Source organism: Bufo bufo, chromosome 11 (assembly GCF_905171765.1).
Source record: "Bufo bufo chromosome 11, aBufBuf1.1, whole genome shotgun sequence".
NCBI lineage: Eukaryota > Metazoa > Chordata > Amphibia > Anura > Bufonidae > Bufo > Bufo bufo.
The window spans coordinates 12,636,343-12,659,304 of NC_053399.1; the positions used below are offsets into that span (position 1 = coordinate 12,636,343).

The 22,962-nt window shown below is 46.2% G+C and overlaps 1 protein-coding gene across 4 annotated transcripts in view; it reads left to right on the plus strand.

The window, feature by feature from the left end:
* The window catches only part of FERMT2 (FERM domain containing kindlin 2), a 69,766-nt gene that overhangs the window by 41,837 nt on the left and 4,967 nt on the right, over window positions 1–22,962 (plus strand). Inside the window, exons 4-14 of one of the 4 annotated variants that reach the window (XM_040411995.1) lie at window positions 750–884; window positions 2,307–2,339; window positions 2,529–2,754; window positions 2,862–2,964; window positions 4,268–4,375; window positions 9,811–9,945; window positions 11,696–11,745; window positions 15,136–15,260; window positions 17,633–17,739; window positions 18,547–18,768; window positions 19,834–19,854. In XM_040411995.1, the coding sequence (XP_040267929.1) occupies window positions 750–884; window positions 2,307–2,339; window positions 2,529–2,754; window positions 2,862–2,964; window positions 4,268–4,375; window positions 9,811–9,945; window positions 11,696–11,745; window positions 15,136–15,260; window positions 17,633–17,739; window positions 18,547–18,768; window positions 19,834–19,854 (1,265 nt within the window). The remainder of the gene's footprint in view (window positions 1–749; window positions 885–2,306; window positions 2,340–2,528; window positions 2,755–2,861; window positions 2,965–4,267; window positions 4,376–9,810; window positions 9,946–11,695; window positions 11,746–15,135; window positions 15,261–17,632; window positions 17,740–18,546; window positions 18,769–19,833; window positions 19,855–22,962) is intronic. The other 3 variants (XM_040411997.1, XM_040411998.1, XM_040411999.1) reach the window with 3 other exon arrangements.

Consider the following 22,962-nt stretch of genomic DNA (forward strand, 5'->3'; position numbering starts at 1 on the left):
CGGATGACGTCAGTGTTGTATCCATTTTTCTTTTTTTTTGGGTGGACCCATTGATTTTCAATGGGTCCGTGGTCCACATATTGCGGCCAAGAATAGGACATGTTCTATATTTTAGTTGAAGAAAATTGTGGTCTGCGCTCTTGGTTTGTAGGTGCCTGCGAAAGACTTGTCAGCCTCGAAATGAATGAAGAACTATCGCTCCACTCTATAGTGATGCTTAAATATTATTATTTAATGGTGAATAAAGATATTCTGTTTCCAGAACAAAGCACTTGGGTTTATAGAATACGGATACACCGCGTAATGCACTAAATCCCGGACATTTCGGTCCAGCAGGACCTTCCTTGGCGGAGAGGCGGTGGAGCGTGTTGAGGTGTGGACGTGGGCTCTGTATTTTGAGGAGTGGACATACGGATCGGCCACGTGCTCTGTATGTCCGTTCCGCAAAAAAGATAGACCATGGCCGCAAAATACAGATCTCGGACCCATTAAAAAGAATGGGTCTGCACGGACTGCAAAATGGGTACAGTCGGGTGAATGAAACCTTGGGAAGTGTGACGGGTCCTCGTTGAGTTTAGTCTTTTAGTTTTCCGTTTCTGGGAAAGCTGTGTGACAGGGGTCGTCACCCGGGGTGCAGTGCCAGTGACCTGTGCGTCGCTTAGTCCGGCATCCAGTGACACAGGAAATCAGAATGCTGAGGATCTATCCACTTGTATTTTGCATTTTTAGTGTGTTTTCTCCTCCTGCAGATATCCGACATCCAGAGGAACTTTCACTTCTGCGGAAACCGAGAGATCCAACAAAGAAAAAAAAGAAAAAGATTGAAGATAATCAAACTGAAGAGAACATTCTGGAACTTGATGGACCTTTGACTCCTGGGACTGGTCAGTATGGAGTCGGGAACCAGTAACCTGCTGTCAACCATGTCTACCTGTATCATCTCTTACATCTGTTGTACCCCGACGTTCTATCCTACACCCACAGGATGACCTATGCTCATGTTATATCCTTATACCTCTATTATGTCCCATACCAAAGCTGCAATATAACAGCCCCATCCTGCTCTCTCCCTGACTGCAGTCTCTGGAGGTCCCCATGCACCTTAGATGATCAGTCGGTCTCCAAAGGGTCTGGTTCAGACTGAGTATAGACCCGCCACCTCCTGTGCCTTGCAGCGTATAGACCCGCCACCTCCTGTGCCTTGCAGCGTATAGACCCGCCACCTCCTGTGCCTTGCAGCGTATAGACCCGCCACCTCCTGTGCCTTGCAGCGTATAGACCCGCCACCTCCTGTGCCTTGCAGCGTATAGACCCGCCACCTCCTGTGCCTTACAGCGTATAGACCCCCCACCTCCTGTGCCTTACAGCGTATAGACCCCTCACCTCCTGTGCCCTGGCCTACAGCGTATAGACCCCCCCCACCTCCTGTGCCTTACAGCGTATAGACCCCCCACCTCCTGTGCCTTACAGCGTATAGACCCCTCACCTCCTGTGCCCTGGCCTACAGCGTATAGACCCCCCCACCTCCTGTGCCTTACAGCGTATAGACCCCCACCTCCTGTGCCTTACAGCGTATAGACCCCTCACCTCCTGTGCCCTGGCCTACAGCGTATAGACCCCCCCACCTCCTGTGCCTTACAGCGTATAGACCCGCCACCTCCTGTGCCTTACAGCGTATAGACCCCCCCACCTCCTGTGTCTTGCAGCGTATAGACACCCCCCCCACCTCCTGTGCCTTGCAGCGTATAGACCCCCCCCACCTCCTGTGCCTTGCAGCGTATAGACCCCCGCCACATCCTGTGCCTTGCAGCGTATAGACCCGCCACCTCCTGTGCCTTGCAGCGTATAGACCCGCCGCCACCTCCTGTGCCTTGCAGCGTATAGACCCCCGCCACCTCCTGTGCCTTGCAGCGTATAGACCCCCGCCACCTCCTGTGCCTTGCAGCGTATAGACCCCCGCCACCTCCTGTGCCTTGCAGCGTATAGACCCCTCACCTCCTGTGCCTTGCAGCGTATAGACCCGCCACCTCCTGTGCCTTGCAGCGTATAGACCCGACACCTCCTGTGCCTTGCAGCGTATAGACCCGCCACCTCCTGTGCCTTGCAGCGTATAGACCCGCCACCTCCTGTGCCTTCAGAATATACAAATTAAAAGCTTATAAATCGGGATGTAACAGTCTGAGGGGTTATTCTCACGTATGTTCTGCTGACCGGACGCCGTCTCTCTGTTCTTCGCTGTCTCTGGCGATCTCATTTCCTTTCTTTCTTTTTTTTTTTTTTTTCTCCTTTTCCTCTCCCTTCTATAGGAAATGATGTTCTTTACATTGGGCCTGTGAAAGGTGAGTCTCCTTTGTGTCTCTGCTCCTGTCTTCACCCCTCTGCCTTTCCTTTGTCTATTAGCTGCTGGCCCGTGTAGCATGCAGAACATGACTTGTGACGTGACTTTTTTTAAAATGTTTTTACAAAAATTTGGGATTTTTTTTGTTTGTTTACATTTATTTATTTATTTCTCCTGCACATCTCTTTAGGAAGTATATACTCCAGTCCCGGCTTGTATAGTAAGACCATGACCCCGACCTACGACTCTCGCGATGGCAGTCCTCTCTCACCCACTTCTGCGTGGTTTGGTGATAGCGCCTTGTCAGAGGGCAACCCCGGCATACTGGCCGTCAGCCAACCCATCACGTCTCCAGATATCCTCGCCAAACTGTACAAGCCCCAAACCCTGCTTGACAAAGCCAAAATAAATCAGGGGTAAGAATTCTTACAGAAATCTTTTTTTCTTTTTTCTTTTTTTGCAAAGTTTTTTTTATATATATATATATATATATAATATACACTTTCCCTCCTTTTTCTTGTAGCTGGTTGGACTCCTCCCGATCTCTTATGGAACAAGACGTGAAAGAAAATGAAGCTTTACTTCTTCGATTCAAGTATTACAGCTTCTTTGATTTGAATCCTAAGGTAATTCGGGGACAGACCAGTAGTGGGTGAATGGTTATAGAGTAAAATTGTCCCCATCTTGTCTAACCCCCAGAATAAACTGAACTGTTTGAGAAGACAAAAGTTGTCTGCTATATAATGTGTGTGTGTGTGTGTGTGTGTATATATATATATATAAAAAAATAATACAAAAAGTGTCAGTTTTTAGTTATATTTCTTACCCCTAATTTATGTTGGCTTTGTCAAGCAGGGTTTGGGGCTTGTACAGTTTGGCGAGGATATCTGGAGATGTGATGGGTTGGCTGACGGCCAGTATTCTGGGGTTGCCCTCTGACAAGGTGCTAACCCACCTCCTTGGACTTGCCCCTGAAGTGCCCGGAGAGCAGCTGCGTATGTGCGGCTATGTTCGCCCCCTATGGGAGTTGTGAAAATAGCCAAGCGCATTTGCTCTGCTATTTTCTCAGCTGGCAATGGAATGCACGCTGCGCATGCGCAGTATGTCCTCCTTCACGAGACCCTGTTCTGACTAGCGATATGCCATAAATGTCTGAGATGGGAATACCCATAGAGATAGAGTGCCCAGGGGCTATGGGGTCCTGTGGCCGGGAAATGACTATGGCCGATGAGAGTGTCGACTACCTGCATCCTGCAGTGCACACATTCACTTCTATTCCATCCCTGACTGCTGACACAGCAGATGTGTACAAAATGAGACATTTAAAGGGACACTGAAAAAAATAAATCACTAGTACATTCAGCAAATGTCAGGTGGACCATGATGACATATGACTGGGTCTGTCAAATTTCGGTTTTAAAGGGGTGGTCCAGAATTTAAACAAATTGCTGCTTCTAAAAACGACACACTCCAGATTTGTATGTGATATTGCAGCACTGCTTCATCCACTTCTATGGAGCAGAGTTGCAATATCAGACACAACCTCTTGTGCAATCCCTTTAAAAGTCCAGCTTTAAAGGGGTTATGCACTCATTTTCAGACCTCTCTCAGACTGTGATAAATATGTGAAGACTTCTTCTATGCGTCCCATGAGAATTGCCCTCTTGCTTCCTATTAACCTCCCTCTGGCTGTAAGGCATCTTGATGCAGCAGGAGCTCTCCCTCATGGCTCTGCGCTCATTTGGAAGCCTGGACCCTAGGTCCTGCCCTCTTAGCTTTCTGCCAGACAAAACTAGTCGAGATCAGAAGGAAGTGAACATCTGTGAGATGTAGGATGCGTTCTGTTTTTGAGACCTAGCAGTTGTTATTCCTAGGAGGGGGCTTTTTTTTTTTTTTTTTTACTTATGTTTTTGTCTTTGTGTGTTGTAGTATGACGCCATCCGCATCAACCAGCTCTTTGAACAAGCGAAATGGTCCATTCTGCTGGAGGAGATTGAGTGCACGGAGGAAGAGATGATGATGTTCGCCGCCCTGCAGGTGGGTCGGACCACGGCGTTCTTGGCTCTGACTTGCTTTGCATGTCTGGCGCCCCCCGCTGTCTGCAGAGCCTCTGACCTCCTGTATTTTAGTTCTCACAAACATTATCTTGTCCAGTAAATTATCTGTGCACACGGGGCCTCTGATCCGCGCCTGGCAGGGAGTATACAGCACTTCCGAAGGCTAGTCTTGGGATAGATACGCTTCCTGCAACTTTGCTGAGCTTTGCCAATCTTAAAAACTGTACATTTTACAAAAACCTCTTTTTGTTTTTGTACTTCCTGAACTTTCCCTTTTTGTCTACTTGGTTCTATTTTTATTTTTTATTTATTTATTTATTTTTTTTACACAATAAAAGCACACAGAGCTATGGGGACTGGGTATTGCGGATGTGCTAGCGGCCATCTAGCAACCCATGTCCTCAGCACAAAATCCGGGTGACAGGTTCCCTTTAAGCTCCTTTCTGCAGCCACTAGAGGACAGTCTGTATGGTGACGCATAAGGCTATGTTCACATATGTGTTGTGAAATCCGGTTGTCTGTGCCGGCAGCGGAACAAACTACCAGAGTTCACCATATCTAGCCTCGCACCGTCGGATCAGTGTAGACTATAATGGTGTCCGACGGGAATCCAGACGGTTTCCAGCATGAATGCCAGCTTTTGGCCAGACGAAAAGTACTGCATGCAGCAGGTTGTCCGTCAATGACATATCTCTTTTGTAAATTAGCATATCTGTAGCAGGTTTGATGATGTCACTGATTAGGACAAGGCTAGTGATGTCACACTGCAATTGATTTAAGGGCATCTGTCAGCAGATTTGTCCCTATGACACCGGCTGACCTGTTACATGTGCGCTTGGCAGCTGAAGGCATCTGTGTTGGTCCCATGTTCATATGTGTCCGCATTGCTGAGAAAAATGCTGTTTAAATATATGCAAATGAGCCTCTAGGAGCAACGTGGGCGTTACCATTACACCTAGAGGCTGCGCTCTGAAATTGCTCCGCCCTCTGGACTTTGAACAGGACCAGGCAGAAAAAAAACGTTTTCACTGCCTGGGCCTCTCATTCAAAGTGGAGGGACTCCCTCTATTATCCAGATCAGAGAGTCCCTAACAAAAATAGGTTTCACTCTGGACCCAGCCCATCCATGTGTCACTTATAATTTGCATGTAATACTACATTTCACCAGCAGTGGCCGCTGCAGTGGGAGATGTGCACCTGGGAGCTGCTTCCTCCTCGGCGATCACAGGTGATCGCCAGGGATTTCTGAAATTTAGAATGTACAAAAGTGATTCAGTGATGAGATTATAGGGTCGTATACAGAAGACGTCATGTGTGTGTATATATACTTCTTGGAATGACCGGTGGGACGACTGCAGGGGTTAGCCCATCCACCCTGTGAGCTGAAGACTGCTCTTCTTGCTAAAAATACAGTTTGTGAAAACCGAGTTTCGAACGCTGGTGTCAGCGGAGACGTCGCTGCGGCTCAGACATCTGATCTGGGAACGTGGTTGCGTTGTTTCCTGTTGTCGTCTTCTGGAGACGTGAAATGGGATCTGTTTTTCCTTGCTCAGCTGCTGGAGCTGTCAGGGCGCCCTCGCTATTTATAAGTGGGATGGGAGGGTGGGGTCGTTTCCTTACATCTCTCCACCTTAATTCCATGAAATTGGCCGTCCGCAGCGGACGTCCAATAAGGACTCGTTAATGTCCCAACCCTTGCATGTTACGAAGCTGAGTAATTCCGAGGGTTGATGCGAGTCTGGGGTATTCTCCTCTGAACTATGATTCAGACTTGTAAAGCTCGGATATCAGTATTTCTAAGTTACCCGCAGCGTCTGGGAATGTAATCCAGCTAGGCCGTGCAATGCTATATGCTCTTGACGTAGTCGGCCATACTGCTGATTCACAAGGTTTCATTAATGGTCTCTGACATCTGATATTATGAATCACGCACTGCGAGGGTATAATCATCCAGGCGTGTAGTATGGCCCCCAGATGCTGGCGACTGAAAATTTAGGGGGTGGGGGTACGTTAACTTGAAAGAGTTTTGTATTAATAAGCCAGGCATTTCTGGTATACTCTATACATAGAGCACCACAACTCCCAAAATGACAGATCATAATGCAGTTATTCAACACTGAAGCCCCCAACGTGACCCAACCACGGGACATGACCACAATACAAATCTATTATACTGTATACATAGAACACTACAACCCCCAGTGTGGTGTCTCTCCCCCTGCTTCTGTTAGGCTTTGTCCTTCTAGGTCCTCTATTCTGTTTATATAGTGCACTACAACCCCCAGCATGGTATCTTTCCCCCTGCTTTTGTTAGGCTTTATCCTCCTAGGTCTTCTATTCTGTATACATAGTGCACTACAACCCCCAGCGTGGTGTCTTTCTCCCTGCTTCTGTTGGGCTCCGTTCTCCTAGGTCTTCTATTTTGTATACATAGACACCACGCTGGGGGTTGTAGTGCACTATGTATACAAAATAGAAGACCTAGGAGAACGGAGCCCAACAGAAGCAGGGAGAAAGACACCACGCTGGGGGTTGTAGTGCACTTTCTCCCTGCTTCTGTAAGGCTTTATCCTCCTAGGTCTTCTATTCTGTATACATAGTGCACTACAACCCCCAGCATGGCGTCTTTCCCCTGGCTTCTGTTGGGTTCTGGTCTCCTAGGTCTTCTATTCTGTATACGTAGTGCACTACAACCCCCAGCGTGGTGTCTTTTCTCCCTGCTTCTGTAAGGCTTTATCCTCCTAGGTCTTCTATATTGTATACATAGTGCACTACAACCCCCAGCATGGCGTCTTTTCCCCTGCTTCTGTTGGGCTCTGGTCTCCATATGTAGTGCACTACAACCCCCAGCGTGGCGTCTTTCCCCCTGCTTCTGTTGGGTTCTGGTCTCCTAGGTCTTCTATTCTGTATACGTAGTGCACTACAACCCCCAGCGTGGTGTCTTGCTCCGTTCTCCTAGGTCTTCTATTCTGTATACATAGTACACTACAACCCCCAGCGTGGCGTCTTTCCCCCTGCTTCTGTTGGGTTCTGGTCTCCTAGGTCTTCTATTCTGTATACGTAGTGCACTACAACCCCCAGCGTGGTGTCTTGCTCCGTTCTCCTAGGTCTTCTATTCTGTATACATAGTGCACTACAACCCCCAGCGTGGCGTCTTTCCCCCTGCTTCTGTTGGGTTCTGGTCTCCTAGGTCTTCTATTCTGTATACGTAGTGCACTACAACCCCCAGCGTGGTGTCTTGCTCCGTTCTCCTAGGTCTTCTATTCTGTATACATAGTGTACTACAACCCCCAGCGTGGCGTCTTTCCCCCTGCTTCTGTTGGGTTCTGGTCTCCTAGGTCTTCTATTCTGTATACGTAGTGCACTACAACCCCCAGCGTGGTGTCTTGCTCCGTTCTCCTAGGTCTTCTATTCTGTATACATAGTGCACTACAACCCCCAGCGTGGCGTCTTTCCCCCTGCTTCTGTTGGGTTCTGGTCTCCTAGGTCTTCTATTCTGTATACGTAGTGCACTACAACCCCCAGCGTGGTGTCTTGCTCCGTTCTCCTAGGTCTTCTATTCTGTATACATAGTGCACTACAACCCCCAGCGTGGCGTCTTTCCCCCTGCTTCTGTTGGGTTCTGGTCTCCTAGGTCTTCTATTCTGTATACGTAGTGCACTACAACCCCCAGCGTGGTGTCTTGCTCCGTTCTCCTAGGTCTTCTATTCTGTATACATAGTGCACTACAACCCCCAGCGTGGCGTCTTTCCCCCTGCTTCTGTTGGGTTCTGGTCTCCTAGGTCTTCTATTCTGTATACGTAGTGCACTACAACCCCCAGCGTGGTGTCTTGCTCCGTTCTCCTAGGTCTTCTATTCTGTATACATAGTGCACTACAACCCCCAGCGTGGCGTCTTTCCCCCTGCTTCTGTTGGGTTCTGGTCTCCTAGGTCTTCTATTCTGTATACGTAGTGCACTACAACCCCCAGCGTGGTGTCTTGCTCCGTTCTCCTAGGTCTTCTATTCTGTATACATAGTGCACTACAACCCCCAGCGTGGCGTCTTTCCCCCTGCTTCTGTTGGGTTCTGGTCTCCTAGGTCTTCTATTCTGTATACGTAGTGCACTACAACCCCCAGCGTGGTGTCTTGCTCCGTTCTCCTAGGTCTTCTATTCTGTATACATAGTGCACTACAACCCCCAGCGTGGCGTCTTTCCCCCTGCTTCTGTTGGGTTCTGGTCTCCTAGGTCTTCTATTCTGTATACGTAGTGCACTACAACCCCCAGCGTGGTGTCTTGCTCCGTTCTCCTAGGTCTTCTATTCTGTATACATAGTGCACTACAACCCCCAGCGTGGCGTCTTTCCCCCTGCTTCTGTTGGGTTCTGGTCTCCTAGGTCTTCTATTCTGTATACGTAGTGCACTACAACCCCCAGCGTGGTGTCTTGCTCCGTTCTCCTAGGTCTTCTATTCTGTATACATAGTGCACTACAACCCCCAGCGTGGCGTCTTTCCCCCTGCTTCTGTTGGGTTCTGGTCTCCTAGGTCTTCTATTCTGTATACGTAGTGCACTACAACCCCCAGCGTGGTGTCTTGCTCCGTTCTCCTAGGTCTTCTATTCTGTATACATAGTGCACTACAACCCCCAGCGTGGTGTCTTTCCCCCTGCTTCTGTTGGGCTCTGGTCTCCATACGTAGTGCACTACAACCCCCAGCATGGTGTCTTTCCCCCTGCTTTTGTTAGGCTTTATCCTCCTAGGTCTTCTATTCTGTATACATAGTGCACTACAACCCCCAGCGTGGTGTCTTTCCCCCTGCTTCTGTTGGGCTCTGTTCTCCCAGGTCTTTTTCGTGTGGTTTTCTTGGATTGCAGCGTCTTCCTCGCGCCTGTCTTCTTCCTCCTTATTCTGGGGATCTCGCGGGAATGTCTTCAGGGTAGATGGGAGATGATTCCTGGGGATTCTCTAATATCCTTCAGCCGCCAGGAGGTCCGCGCTCGTGACAACATCTGTAACTGGTTTCTTTCTATTAGGAAAAGAGCTGCAATCACCGTGGAAAAGTGATCATGTTACTGGTGTGGGGGTTAACCCCTTTAAAGTCCTGTAGCTGAGGGGGGGTGATGTTCTTCACCCTTCCCCCCCCATAGATATTACCAACCTCAAGGAGCCCACTGTTGCTGTAGGGGGTTCTTTCCACACTCTTTGCATTCAAGCATCCCCCATCAAATGACATCACTGAGGCCGATGACATCACCACGAGTGCCGGCCAGTCATGCTTCTCCCCTGTATTTATATACTACCATAGTGGAACACAACCAAGAACATAAAATGATCAAATGTAGCAGAGCTGAAATTGTGCATGTCCTGCAGTAAAGACATTTAAATTGTCGGTAGAAGCTATGGACCTTTTTTAATTTAAATTTTTTTTATTTTTTGCAGTATCATATAAACAAGCTGTCGATGATGTCATCGGAGAATCATTATAACAACAGCGACAAAGAAATTGATGAGGTCGATGCTGCTCTGTCAGATCTGGAGATCACTCTGGAGGGAGGAAAGACATCAACCATTCTGGTAAGATTTTTATGCAGTCGGCTTCTTCTGTAGCTAGAATACGCCATCACTTCCGGATTGGCGGGGATCGGACTGCCAGGACCCCCCCCCCCCCCCACCAACCCTAAAGAAAGAGCGTTCGTAAAAGAGGTGGCATAAGAAAACATGGCTGCTGTCTTCCAAATGCCTGTCCATGGTTTGTGTCTGGTATTGCAGTGAGTTAACTGCAGCAATACAACATACAACCTGTGGACAGGGGTGGCGCTGTTTTTTTGAAAAAAATAAAATAAAAAAATTTGACTTTATTTATTTTTTTAGTTTAGTTTTAAATGTTGTAGACCCCCTTACCTCAGCACTCTGGGCCCCCAAACTGTGCAGGGCACAGAAGCGGTTCTGAATTGTATGGGGGCCGTGCTAGGGGGAGGGAAGGCTTAAGAGACCACTGTCCACACGTTCGCTGCATCTGTGGGGGTCCCAAACATTGGACATAAGACATAATATTCTAAGGTATAAATATCCCCTAAAACTGGGGGTAACATAGGATCCCATTCGCAGACTTCTTCTGTATGCTGAGGAATTGCTAATTGAGCCATTTCTGCAGGACCCCAGGGCGATTGGCTTTTCTCCTGCCTGCGTCTGATGACGTGTCTGCTGTAGCTGGCACCTTCCTTGGCACTCGCTCCGCTTTGACGCCAGTCCCTTATTCGGACGATTCCTCGCAGAGCTGGAATCCTGCGCTCTACAGCTCAGTGTCAGGAGGCTGCTGGCAGGGTTGTCTTTTTAAACAATAAGCTAATGAATGCTAAAGGTCACGTTCTTATAGAGTCGGAGTGTTCTGCCAGATCAGGCCCGTTCCCGAAACACCCCCCCCCCCCTCCCCTCCTGTGCTGCAAACACCGCAGTACCGCAGGGCTAAGACGACCATCATTTTATTTTACTCTTCCCATTAGTATTGCTCAGACCTCTTTCCCACCTGCGGCTCCATAGATGTTGCAAAACTACTACACCCAGCATGCTCTGTCAAACCGGGCATTTAAGAGGTTGTAGTTTTGCAGCAGGTTAGAGACTGGTGCTCAGTTCATGTTCCAGATCTTGTATGGGTTTAAATTGACATCTTCTCCAATCATATCTAAAGCTGATTTCTGCTGTTTCTAGGAGAGCAGTGGACGGTCAGATCTAAGCTGTCAGGTCACATCTGACCACTGGGTGGCGCTAGACCAGTGTCTGTTTCCAGGGGCGACCAGCAGAATTTTAACACTGTGTATGAATGGAGAAAACAGCTGTGAATTATTACATGGTGGTCATCCAGTTGACTGGCCGTCTATTATAATATGGACAGACCTGCTCCACTAAAGCAAGAGGTACTTTTTGTTAGCAGGTAGACGCCAAAGAATCCTGAAGGCCCTTTCCCCCCGGTTTATAATTTGGTCCACTGGGTTTTGTAATTTTGGAGACCCTGCAGACAACCCCTTTAAGTTTGCAGCCGCGGGTCCTCGTCCTGGCGTATTGGAGACTTTTTCAAGAGAAACAGCGGCCACTGCAGGAGAAGTGTGGTATTGCATGGTGGCTGTTCACATATCTCTCTGCTCTACCATATAGAGGGGGGGGGGGTCCTCAGTGGTGGACCCCCCTCAACAACATCCATTTAAAGGGTTAGTAAAGGCGTATCATGTAATTCTACTTCTTGGTATACAGTTTGGGGAAATTATGAGCATGGGGCGTCCGGGATTACCACGCTCTTAACAGATCCTGTCCATGTCTTTCCTTTTAGGGCGACATCACCTCCATTCCAGAACTTACAGACAACTTAAAAATCTTCAAGTAAGTGAATTTTTCTCCTAATTTCGGGTGTCGCCCCCCCCCCCCCTCCTCCACAACACAGGCTTCTCTGTATGATGTGCTTTAAGTAAATGTCCAGCTTTTAACAACATATTGTGGATAAGTTCAATATTTTGTGCTGATTTGTTTCTTAATATCTCTTCATAATAGTGGGAAGTGTGTGTTCTGATACAGAGTTCCAAATCCCCAGCATAGACAGGTAAATGATTCAATACAAACTACCTACAGCTACCACTAGAGGGAGCTTCAGACATCGGTTTCCTCCTCCCCTCCAGTATGCAGTAAGCACTCCCCCTAGTGGTGACTGCAGATAGATAAAATGTAATCCTTTAATTGTCTGTGCAGGGGATATGGAGTTTCAACCGTTATACAAATGTGAGCTGTTCACTTCTGCGTCGTGGTTTCCAGCTCAGGGTATGGTAAAACAAAAGGCCCCTGACTAACCCCATTGACCTAAAATGAGGGTCTGTGCCATTTTGATGGGGGGGGGGTGCAGTGTGCTGCGCTGTTCTTTCGGTCAGAAACTGTGACAGAGCCTCCAAAGCAGATGTGAACATGGCCTTAAAGGGTCATGGCTGAGATTGGAATAACCCTTGTATACGGCGGCAGGGTTATGGAAACAGTCAAGTGGGCTGTGCTCTGAGAAACCGCGTAGCACAGATTGACCATTTCCATATCTTTGCCCACCCCGGCCATTAAAGGGCTGAATTTTGAATCCATTTAGATTTTTATGAATCCCCCGGATAGAAGTCTTTTAAAGTTTATGCAAAATACAAAGGTAGACTAGCAACTCCAAACAATATGTAATAAAGTACTGGTTCACCCTACCGCACCTGCAATGCAAAAGCAAACAAACTCCATATGCAGCAGCACCCAGGACACATACAAACACTGGAAACCTGGATAAATCTGACTTGCATTACTGCTACACTTACTATATGAAAATTAGAAGCTCTTTAGGCACATTTTTGATCAAAATTGTGTCAAGCCCGTCTACCAGCGACAAGGTAACCTCTAAAGGTGGATTTACACTGGCAGATGAGCAGCAGACTGTCGGGAAGGGAGCGTTCCTTTTTGACAGTCGGAGGAGGTGAAGCTCTGTATTTACACGCAGCGATCACCTCCACAGGATGAGGACGCAATTGCTCGTCCTCGTACATCTGCATTGTTCTAGAAACAATTTATGTGCCAGAATGGACAATCATTTCACCCGATGAACGAGTGTATCGCTTGTTTTTCGGTTGATCAGCTGCCCATTAAGACTGGTAGTTTGTTGAGCATTTGCAGGAACGGATCTGCAACTTGCAGGCCGGACCACAGGCTACGGTGGTGTGCATGAGCCCAAAGCCTACAAAATCCAGGGCAAGAATCCAGCTATAGTATAGACTAAAAGCCCTGGGCAGATGGGCGCTTATAAGGTTTATGGTCTACATGGGAAGGAGCTGGCGATGCCTGCAGCGGCCATATCCCTGTAGAAGACTCGAAATTGGTCCCCTGCCCGTGTCTTGTTTGTGCTAGAAGGAGAACCAGTTCTGCGGGCTGTTGGCACATCACAAGTGGCGCGGTTTCCGTGAACCCTCCGAGTGCGATTTTTGTGTTCCCGGCACCAGACGTTCCTAAAGTTGAGGGCTCTGGAGACCCCCGGGGCACAGGAACAATAGCAGAGCTGTCAGAATTTGGGGTGGCGGTAACCCAATCTGCAACTCCCGAAATGTCAAGCCCTTCCAAAAGCTGCATGGAGCGGCTCTATTTATAGGACGTCGTTCATTAACTCCCAATCTCTCGCTCTGCTTATCCAATTCAAGCCTGGAAAGAGTCCAAAGCTGCCTGGGCGGAACGCGAACAAAGGCCTCAATGGCGAACACATGGCCGCCGAGGCCGAGGGATGATCTCCCTTTAATTAGTTGCAGAAACACAAACAAATCTGGAGAGAACACAAAATCCACTTTGTTTTCCCCCCAAAAATTATCAGATTCTGACAAAAAACATTCAACTGAGGATCCAGTTTCGGTGCGGTGGACGGCGCAGGAACGATATTCTGCAGCTACTTTATCTTCTTAAAGGGGTTACATCTGTTAAAATTCTGCCCTATTACCCATTGGGGGGTTAAATTATTGCAAATGATATGTAAGGAAAAAAATTGAATCCTGGAATGCCCCTTTAAGAATGTGTGCACACTACTCGGCTGCCCCCCAAGGATGTATGAAGAATAAATTATCTATGACCCAGATCTTTCCCTTTTAAATGTGGAACAGATTTGTCACAGGGGTTCTGCAGGATATAGAAAAACATGGCCGCTTTTTCAGTGACAGCGCCACACCTGTGTACTGGTTGTTTGTGGTATCTCCGCTCCATCCACATGAATTGAGCGGAGCTGCACAGGTGCGGCCTTCTTTCTAGAAGAAAGCAGCCACGATTTTTAAAACCTTGGACAAGCCCTTTAAAGAGGTTGTTTTTTTTTGTTTTTTTTGGGGATTTTCATATTGATTGCCTAATCCTTAGTAATCCTCCGCCAACTAACTGTTTGAAGAAGCTGCGGCATTCCCTGGAGCTCTGCTGAGTGCTGCGGCTTACCAAGCACAGCGCAGTCCATTGGATAGTGGCCATGCTTGGTATTGCAGCTCAGCCCTATTCCCTTGAATGGGACTGAGCTGCTCCTAGGTCATGTGACCAATGGACGTGACGTCAAGAGGCCTAAACGCTCACAGTGGCTGATCGGCGAGGGTGCAGGGAGTGAGACCCCATCTGGTCTGATATTAATGACCTATCCTGGGGATAGGCCATCAATATCATGGTCCTGGGGAACCCCTTTAAGTACGGCAGCTGTATATAGACTACCGGTGCTCTTTATGGCAGCCTGTACAATGTGAATGGAAGGGTAAGGGCCAATGTATGGGCACAGCCAGTGTTCTGCTGCCTACTGACATCCTTTAGTAACAAAGTGACATCATTTTCTTATGTAAATTATGTATCCATTCCTCATCATTTTCAAGATCTCTGCTTGCAGTCACCTTCATTGTGTCCTTCCTGGTCTTGTTGTGATCACACACGTGCGTGCCTCTTCACAGCAGAGCTCTGGCCGGATGCATGTATTATTTCTATGTAGCGAAGGTCACATTAAAGGTGCAGAACTGATTGTCTGAATGTTAACTGTTCTGCATGGTGCCTCAAAGGTCACATGATCCACCCCTGTCACAGGAGGCCACGCCCCACGTATGATGAATACGGGGTACTTTTGGAAAATTGGACCTTGAGAAATAGGGGGCCACTGTTTGAGCTATCTGTTACTGACTGCATGCTCGGGACACAGCCAAAGGTCAAGAGGTTACACAGAAAGTAAAATGTTCCTTCTGTCTTTCCTTGATGAAACAGACCCAAGAAACTGACTCTCAAAGGCTACAAGCAGTATTGGTGTACGTTCAAAGACACTTCCATATCCTGCTACAAGAGCAAAGAGGAAGCGAATGGAACCCCTGCCCACCAAATGAACCTGAGGGGTAAGGACAAAAATGAAACGGGGGGATGCTATAGGGTCATAGTAGTTATATTCTTGTACATAGGAGGCAGTATTATAGTAGTTATATTCTTGTACATAGGAGCAGTATTATAGTAGTTATATTCTTGTACATAGGAGGCAGTATTATAGTAGTTATATTCTTGTACATAGGAGGCAGTATTATAGTAGTTATATTCTTGTACACAGGAGACAGTATTATAGTAGTTATATTCTTGTACACAGGAGGCAGTATTATAGTAGTTATATTCTTGTACATAGGAGCGGTATTATAGTAGTTATATTCTTGTACATAGGAGCGGTATTATAGTAGTTATATTCTTGTACATAGGAGCAGTATTATAGTAGTTATATTCTTGTACATAGGAGCAGTATTATAGTAGTTATATTCTTGTACATAGGAGCAGTATTATAGTAGTTATATTCTTGTACATAGGAGGCAGTATTATAGTAGTTATATTCTTGTACATAGGAGCAGTATTATAGTAGTTATATTCTTGTACATAGGGGCAGTATTATAGTAGTTATATTCTTGTACATAGGAGGCAGTATTATAGTAGTTATATTCCTGTACATAGTAGGCAGTATTATAGTAGTTATATTCCTGTACATAGGAGGCAGTATTATAGTAGTTATATTCCTGTACATAGGAGGCAGTATTATAGTAGATATATTCTTGTACATAGGAGCGGTATTATAGTAGTTATATTCTTGTACATAGGAGCGGTATTATAGTAGTTATATTCCTGTACATAGCAGTATTATAGTAGTTATATTCTTGTACATAGGAGGCAGTATTATAGTAGTTATATTCCTGTACATAGGAGGCAGTATTATAGTAGTTATATTCCTGTACATAGGAGGCAGTATTATAGTAGTTATATTCTTGTACATAGGAGCGGTATTATAGTAGTTATATTCTTGTACATAGGAGGTAGTATTATAGTAGTTATATTCCTGTACATAGGAGGCAGTATTATAGTAGTTATATTCTTGTACATAGGAGCAGTATTATAGTAGTTATATTCTTGTATATAGGAGGCAGTATTATAGTAGTTATATTCCTGTACATAGGAGACAGTATTATAATCCAGCATGCTTTATAATGTGATTTAGTTTCTGTGCATTGTTTTCTCTTCAGCTATAGCCTTGTACTATTTAGCGAGGTGTTAAGTGTAAGTTAAGTTGTGCAGTCACCTGTTCCCCATTTAGCTGTGCAGTAAACACACTGGCTGCCAAATGATGTCAGGCCACAGTCATGACACTTGGCGCCAGAAATACCTTTTTGGGTACACTGACCTGCTCTAAAAGCTGATGACTGAGCTCCATGGAATGCTGCTTCTCGGTGCTGTAATTGGAGCACAGCTCTGTCTGTCTGGAGATGTGGCGGGATCTTAGTAAACTTTTGACATATTTGGGTCTTTGGTGGCCTTCTCTGCTTTATGTAAAGACCAGTAACGAGCAAGACTTTGAAGAATCGTCCAGGATTTGATCTCTGTCTTTCATTCTTTCTTGACTAGATTTGTTTCACAATCATTTGAACTTTTAAGTATTAAAATATTTGATTTGAGGTGGAAACCATCGTGGTTACATTTGGTCGCCAAGTGAAGGACCGCTCTTAATATGTTGCTGATCGCGGTAGTCAGCCTGGTGTAATTATGCATGTTGTCAGGGAGCAAGCAGAGAGTATTAAAGGGGTTGTCCAGGGTTATAAAAACTCTGCTGCTTCCTTCCCAAAACAGTGCCACGTCTGTGCATGGGTTGTGTCTGCTCTTGTAGCTCGCTTCTTAGTGAATGGGGCCGAGGTGCAGTACCAGATAAAACCTGTGGACAGGTGCGGCACTGTTTTTGGACTAAATCCTGGACTGCCCCTCCCCCGTGCAATAACCACCAATATCCTACAACCCCATCATCCACTTAACCAAATTTATGGCCAAGCAGGACCTTCCATCGCTCAGCCCTTGGTTTGACTTTCATGATGGGACGACTATTTGTCTGTCTAGTCTAGGCAGGGAACTACTTTATATAGGATGTAGGAACCTTTTTAGGATTTCCCTTGGATGAGATTGTTGGGTAAAACTGGCGCCTTGAGCGTTTAAGGGCAGCAGATGTCCGCATTGGGCAGTGCCCCAGACTACGCGTTCCGATTTTCCTACGGTGGATTTTCCTACAGCGGTCCTTTCCCGTCCATGCTCTTCTGAACACTATGGAGAATATGGAGCCACGGCTAAGCTATCCTCCAGATGCATATAATTACGGCATTTGTGATGTTCCAGTCCTGAGTTATATTTTAATATAAATGTTCTGTGTGAGAACTCGGGGCAATAAAATGTACCATTTCTTCCTGTTTTCCAGGCTGCGAAGTAACTCCAGATGTTAACATTTCTGGCCAGAAGTTTATTATTAAGCTCCTCATACCAGTCGCTGAAGGAATGAATGAGATCTGGCTCCGGTGTGAAAATGTAAGAAACAGAATCTGATCTCTCGTCCTGATTTTGGATGTAACCCTTCGCTTTGGCTTCTGATACCCCATCATGTAGCACACTATGTACAGTGACCTACAGCTCCCACTCAGAAGGTCCATACAATAATAACATATACGTTGCCAACAGTACAGTACATTCCCTATGTAGCAGTGCCCCATAGTGCCGCCATATAGTGCTCTGCTTATACAAATGTATACAGTGACCAAATAAACACTCCATATGTAAAGTAAACTAACGGCACCATCAATAATACTGCTATAGATGAATCAGGTCTTTGATGGTTGAAAGCTTCAGCAGCCAGGCCATCGGTGAAGCCCCCTTTACTGGTAGCAGCCGCCATCCCACACAGGACCCACACCCCAAGGGTCAGCCTTGATTGTTTTTGTGTTGTTTGATCTCCGGAGTGGTGGTGTATGCCATACTGGCCCTCAAAATAGTATTGTATAGCATAGTGAGGAGCCTAAGCTCTTCCCCAGCCCTGTCGTCTAGGGTAAGGATTGGGGTCACCATGCTGGTGGACTTGATTACTGACGATGCCACCAAGCCTAACCTCTTGCGGTAAGTTGGGTATACTCCTTGACCCCCTTGGTCATGTAGAGGTTTGGTTCATCAGCTGAGATGCCACCAAATTTGTCCGGCTTGTCATTTGCCTTGGTAATAAGTTCTATATGTATACAGTGGCCCTCTAGTGGCCAAAGGAAACTGCCCCCCCCCCCCCCCCCCCCCCCTATTAGTGGCATCCTAGAATTAGAGCAGGGACATTAACCATCTCTACTCTTGCAGGAGAAGCAGTATGCTCACTGGATGGCAGCTTGTAGATTGGCGTCCAAGGGCAAGACCATGGCGGACAGTTCTTACAACCTAGAAGTGCAGAACATCTTGTCTTTCCTGAAAATGCAGCATTTGAACCCCGACCCACAGTTCATTCCAGACCAGGTCAACTCCGACATCAACCCAGAATGTGTGGTTTCACCCCGGTATTTAAAGAAGTACAAGAACAAGCAGGTAAAGGAGACCTCTTTGGCGCGATTTGGTCACTGCTGTCTCGCCTTGCTTTGGGCACGAGGCTCTGGGCGTTCATGCATTGCTTACAGGATCCAGCAGCTACAAGCAGCTGTTAGACAAGTGGCAGCACAAAGGGTTAATGACATGGTTCTTACATCCAGGAAGTGGCTTTCGTGGTCCCAGAGGTCAGATGGGGAGGTTTCTGTCCCACAGAATCTCATGACATCGGGCTGCAGTATAAAGCAGGATGTGCTGTGCCAGGGGAATGCGTGGAATGCAGATGCACATGTCAGCTGGCTGCTCCCGCAATGAGAGACTTAGGACATTAGTTAATAATAATCTTAAAATTTTATTAAAATGAAATGTTTCACTGTGTAAATTCATGTAGAAATTGAGTTGCATTTACCTTTCTGATTGGCAAAAAGTCAGTCATCCCACTAATTTTGTGAATGCTGCATTATTGGAGATTTCAAGACCAGTGCGGTACATTTTTGTTACATTTTTGTTACATTCCTTTGTATACCTGGATATGGGGCTGTGAAGTTACAGCATAAAGACATTCTCCTATTGAACAGAATGGTTGTGCCCACGTCCTCCACCATTGTAGCACAACCTGCTCGTCCATGTATAACCCTCAGCTCTTACTTTGCTTGCATTCACTTTGCTTTTGCCTTGTGTCAATTTGAACCTGCCTATAACATAGGGACATTTTTATTTTTTTTAGGTTTTTTTCAGGGCCACTTATCTGCGGTGGACTGGGAATGTAAATGTGGGAGCAGCAGATTCTGTGTTTTGTCTTTTTTATTATGTGTATTACCCTTTAGAAGTGTGTTCGTTCTCCTCATGAATGTAATGGTTGTGCCCGCATCCTCCACCATGGCAGCACAATCCCCTCTTCCATGTGTGACCCTCGGCTCTCACTTTGCTTGCATTCACTTTGCTTTTCGTTTCGGCTTTATTTTTATGCTCTTTTATTTTGCTTAAATCTATATTTACTCTTTTTGTTTATTTCCATCTTCCTCCTTTATCCTATTTTCTTCCATTTCTTGGCATTGCCACCTACAGCCAGGCCATGTAAGAGACTTGGTAAGTTTCAAAGGAGTCTTGTGTTCATGTCATGCTGATTTCTCCCCCCCCCCCCCCTTCTTTTTAAGATGCATCTTTTAACCAAACATTGCTAAAATCATATTTTCTGCTGCAATTTTAATTTGACTATTATGCTTTAGAAATTGCCATTTGATAAAAAGTGACCTAATGAGGCAAAATTCATTTCCATTTCTGAATTAGCCAAGAAATTCAATTCGGGTGCAAATCAATTCTACCTGAATCAAAAGTACTTTACTTTAAATGTCAGTCTACCTGTCTCTATCTATCTATCTATCTATCTATCTATCTATCTATCTATCTATGCATCTTTTTTATCTTGCACTCTCTGTCTGTCTCTCTGTCTGTCTCTCTGTCTGTCTCTCTGTCTGTCTCTCTGTCTGTCTCTCTGTCTGTCTCTTTACCCTCATCATACATAGATACATACAGACAGACTACGCACACATGTAGACATACCTTGCAACTTTTTGGACGGTCAAAGAGGGACACTTTTGGTTCATTGTGCGAAAGATCCATTTTTCCTGCATATTTATACAGTTCAATCGTTTTTTCTCTTATGACATGGCGCAAAAGTAATCTGAATATAGAAATTTCTAAAATCCCAACTGCATTCAATGATTTAATAAGACGGCTCAAATATACAGACATACACTTTCTGGGTCAATATTGTGAATGTAATAATGAAAATCTGTACCTCAGATCAAAAAGAGGGACTTGGGCCCAAAGGAGGGACCCTTGGGAGGTCTGTCTGTAGATACAGCCGGTTACTTTCGTGGCTGGCATTTCATTTCATGGTGAGACTTTTTTTTTTAGCTCCTTTTTGAGAATGTGGGTTCACTATGGAACTTTTTAGATATGCATATACAACCAAACATAATGTTAGTGGGATATCTGGGGTTTCCATAAGATGTGCAGGGTCCTGATAATTACCTATGATTACCTTTCAGTAGAATGCATATTGAATGCGTTTATACTCTCTATATACATTTGACAACCCATAGGGATTTTCAGTGCCGTGCTCTATTTCCAGACACGCACAGCTATTCTGATAACGCCCTTCTGTTAGGAAATTGCTAGTTGTGTAATTGTCGTAAGTTTGCACTTTTCTATGAACTAATGCATCGTAACTAATTGTATCAAGACATGGACTTGGTGATGCTATTTTATAACATGTCACTAAGGGCAGAGCATATAGTAGTAATTGCAGCATGCCCATTGCTATTCCAGAGTCCTAAGCTTGACTTGATGGTCAGTTTGTTCTCCAGCGAGCCGCACGTTGCTGGAACGCTTATCGTCTGTAAAAGGCAGGATGTAATGATCCATTTATGTGTTTGGAATGTGCTTATTAGTCATCCGTATGCACAAATCTTTTACAACCGCGGTCAGGAGCATCGTAAAATAATGAGAAAACACAAAATAGGCAATAACTCAAGCAGCCTGTGGAATGGTGGGAGTTGTAGTTGCTCCCCATGACCTAATAACTTCGAAGTATCCTAGTGCGTAGAACTACGGTGCCCACCATGGAGGTCACTTTTCATTCATACAGGACTGAAGGGGAAATGCAGGACTTTTAAGATCTTCCTCAGGGGCTCAGCTCTTGGGGGTACAGAAGTAGCAGTTTTTTCCAGACCCTGCAGCCGCAGCCTGAAGGGTCCGAGCTTAAGAAGAGATTAGTATTATAAATCGCCCCCTTAGAGAGTTTGCATTGGCGCCCAGGAGCTTCTGATCTACTGTGTTGTGAAACTACAGGTCCCAGCAAACTATGAGCATCTGCAGATTTTACAGACTGCTGGGACTTGTAGCCCTACAGCAGGAGGGCCACAGGTTGCAAAGCACTTATTTATAATAGGGCTCCAGGATTAATGGTCATGCTAATTAAGTCATTGATGCAATGTATGTACCCGGGGGGGGGGGGGGGGGGGGATTCGTTAGTGTCCCACGTCAGCCCCTCTAGGCATCCTGTATAGAAGATGAATCAGCAATGAGATTGCAAGAATTGATTTTTGTGCATCAATGCAGTTTTCTTTTCCCTGTTATTCTGCTTACGAAGCTTCTCTCCTGATGGAGATGATTATCTACATGGCTCCCAGTTATTATCCTCAACTAATTTACTGAATGAGTCCCTTTTCCCTGGATAATCGAAAAAAAAAAATAAAACCTGAGAATCCAGCACTTATTCCTAATACAAAACTATAATCAGGGGCAGACTGGCCTTAGACCCTACTGGGAAATTTGCAGGTGGGCCGATGACCAGGGGGTCGCATGAGCCCTCCTCACTGCCGCTGGCCGAGTACTTAAAGAGGACCTTTCATCTGGCAAAACATTGAACTAAGTGTCATGATCTGTACAGCGGCGCCCAGGGATCTCACTGCACTTACTATTATCCCTGGGCGCCGCTCCGTTCTCCTGCTACGCCCTCCGGTATGTTCGGTCACTTGGTTATAGTAGGAGGAGACTGCCCTTGTTCTCCTGGGCGTGTCCTTCTCCCAGGCTGTAGCGCTGGCCAATCACAGCGCAGAGCTCACAGCCTGGGAGGTTTGGCCAGCACTACAGCCTGGGAGAAGGACACACCCAGGAGAACAAGGGAAGTCTCCGCGTACTATAACCAAGTGACCGAACATACCGGAGGACATAGCGGGAGAACGGAGCGGCGCCCAGGGATTATAGTAAGTGCAGTGAGATCCCCGGGCGCCGCTGTACAGATCATGACCCTTAGTTCACAATGTTTTGCCTCCTTAATGATCTGATGTTTTTGGTGTTAATAAACACTTCAGGCATTTATGCACTTGGCCAGCGGCCGGAGGTGGCCTCCAGAATTCAATTGTCTAACTGTCCTCAGGATGGGGATACAGTTGAACACTGTGGTGGGGCTCATGGCTCCCTACTCTGCGGTAGGTATATGAGGCACTTTACCAATGGTGCAGGGACACAGGAGGCAGCGACTTGGAACGCCACTCAAGTATTTTATTTTCCTATTCCTTCCTTGGCCACTTGGGGGCACTATAGGGGTCCAGGCAGCATGCTGAAGGTAGGGCTGGCTTGGTGCTGTGGCTCGCATCTCCTCCTAAGCTCCCTGCTCAATATCTTAGA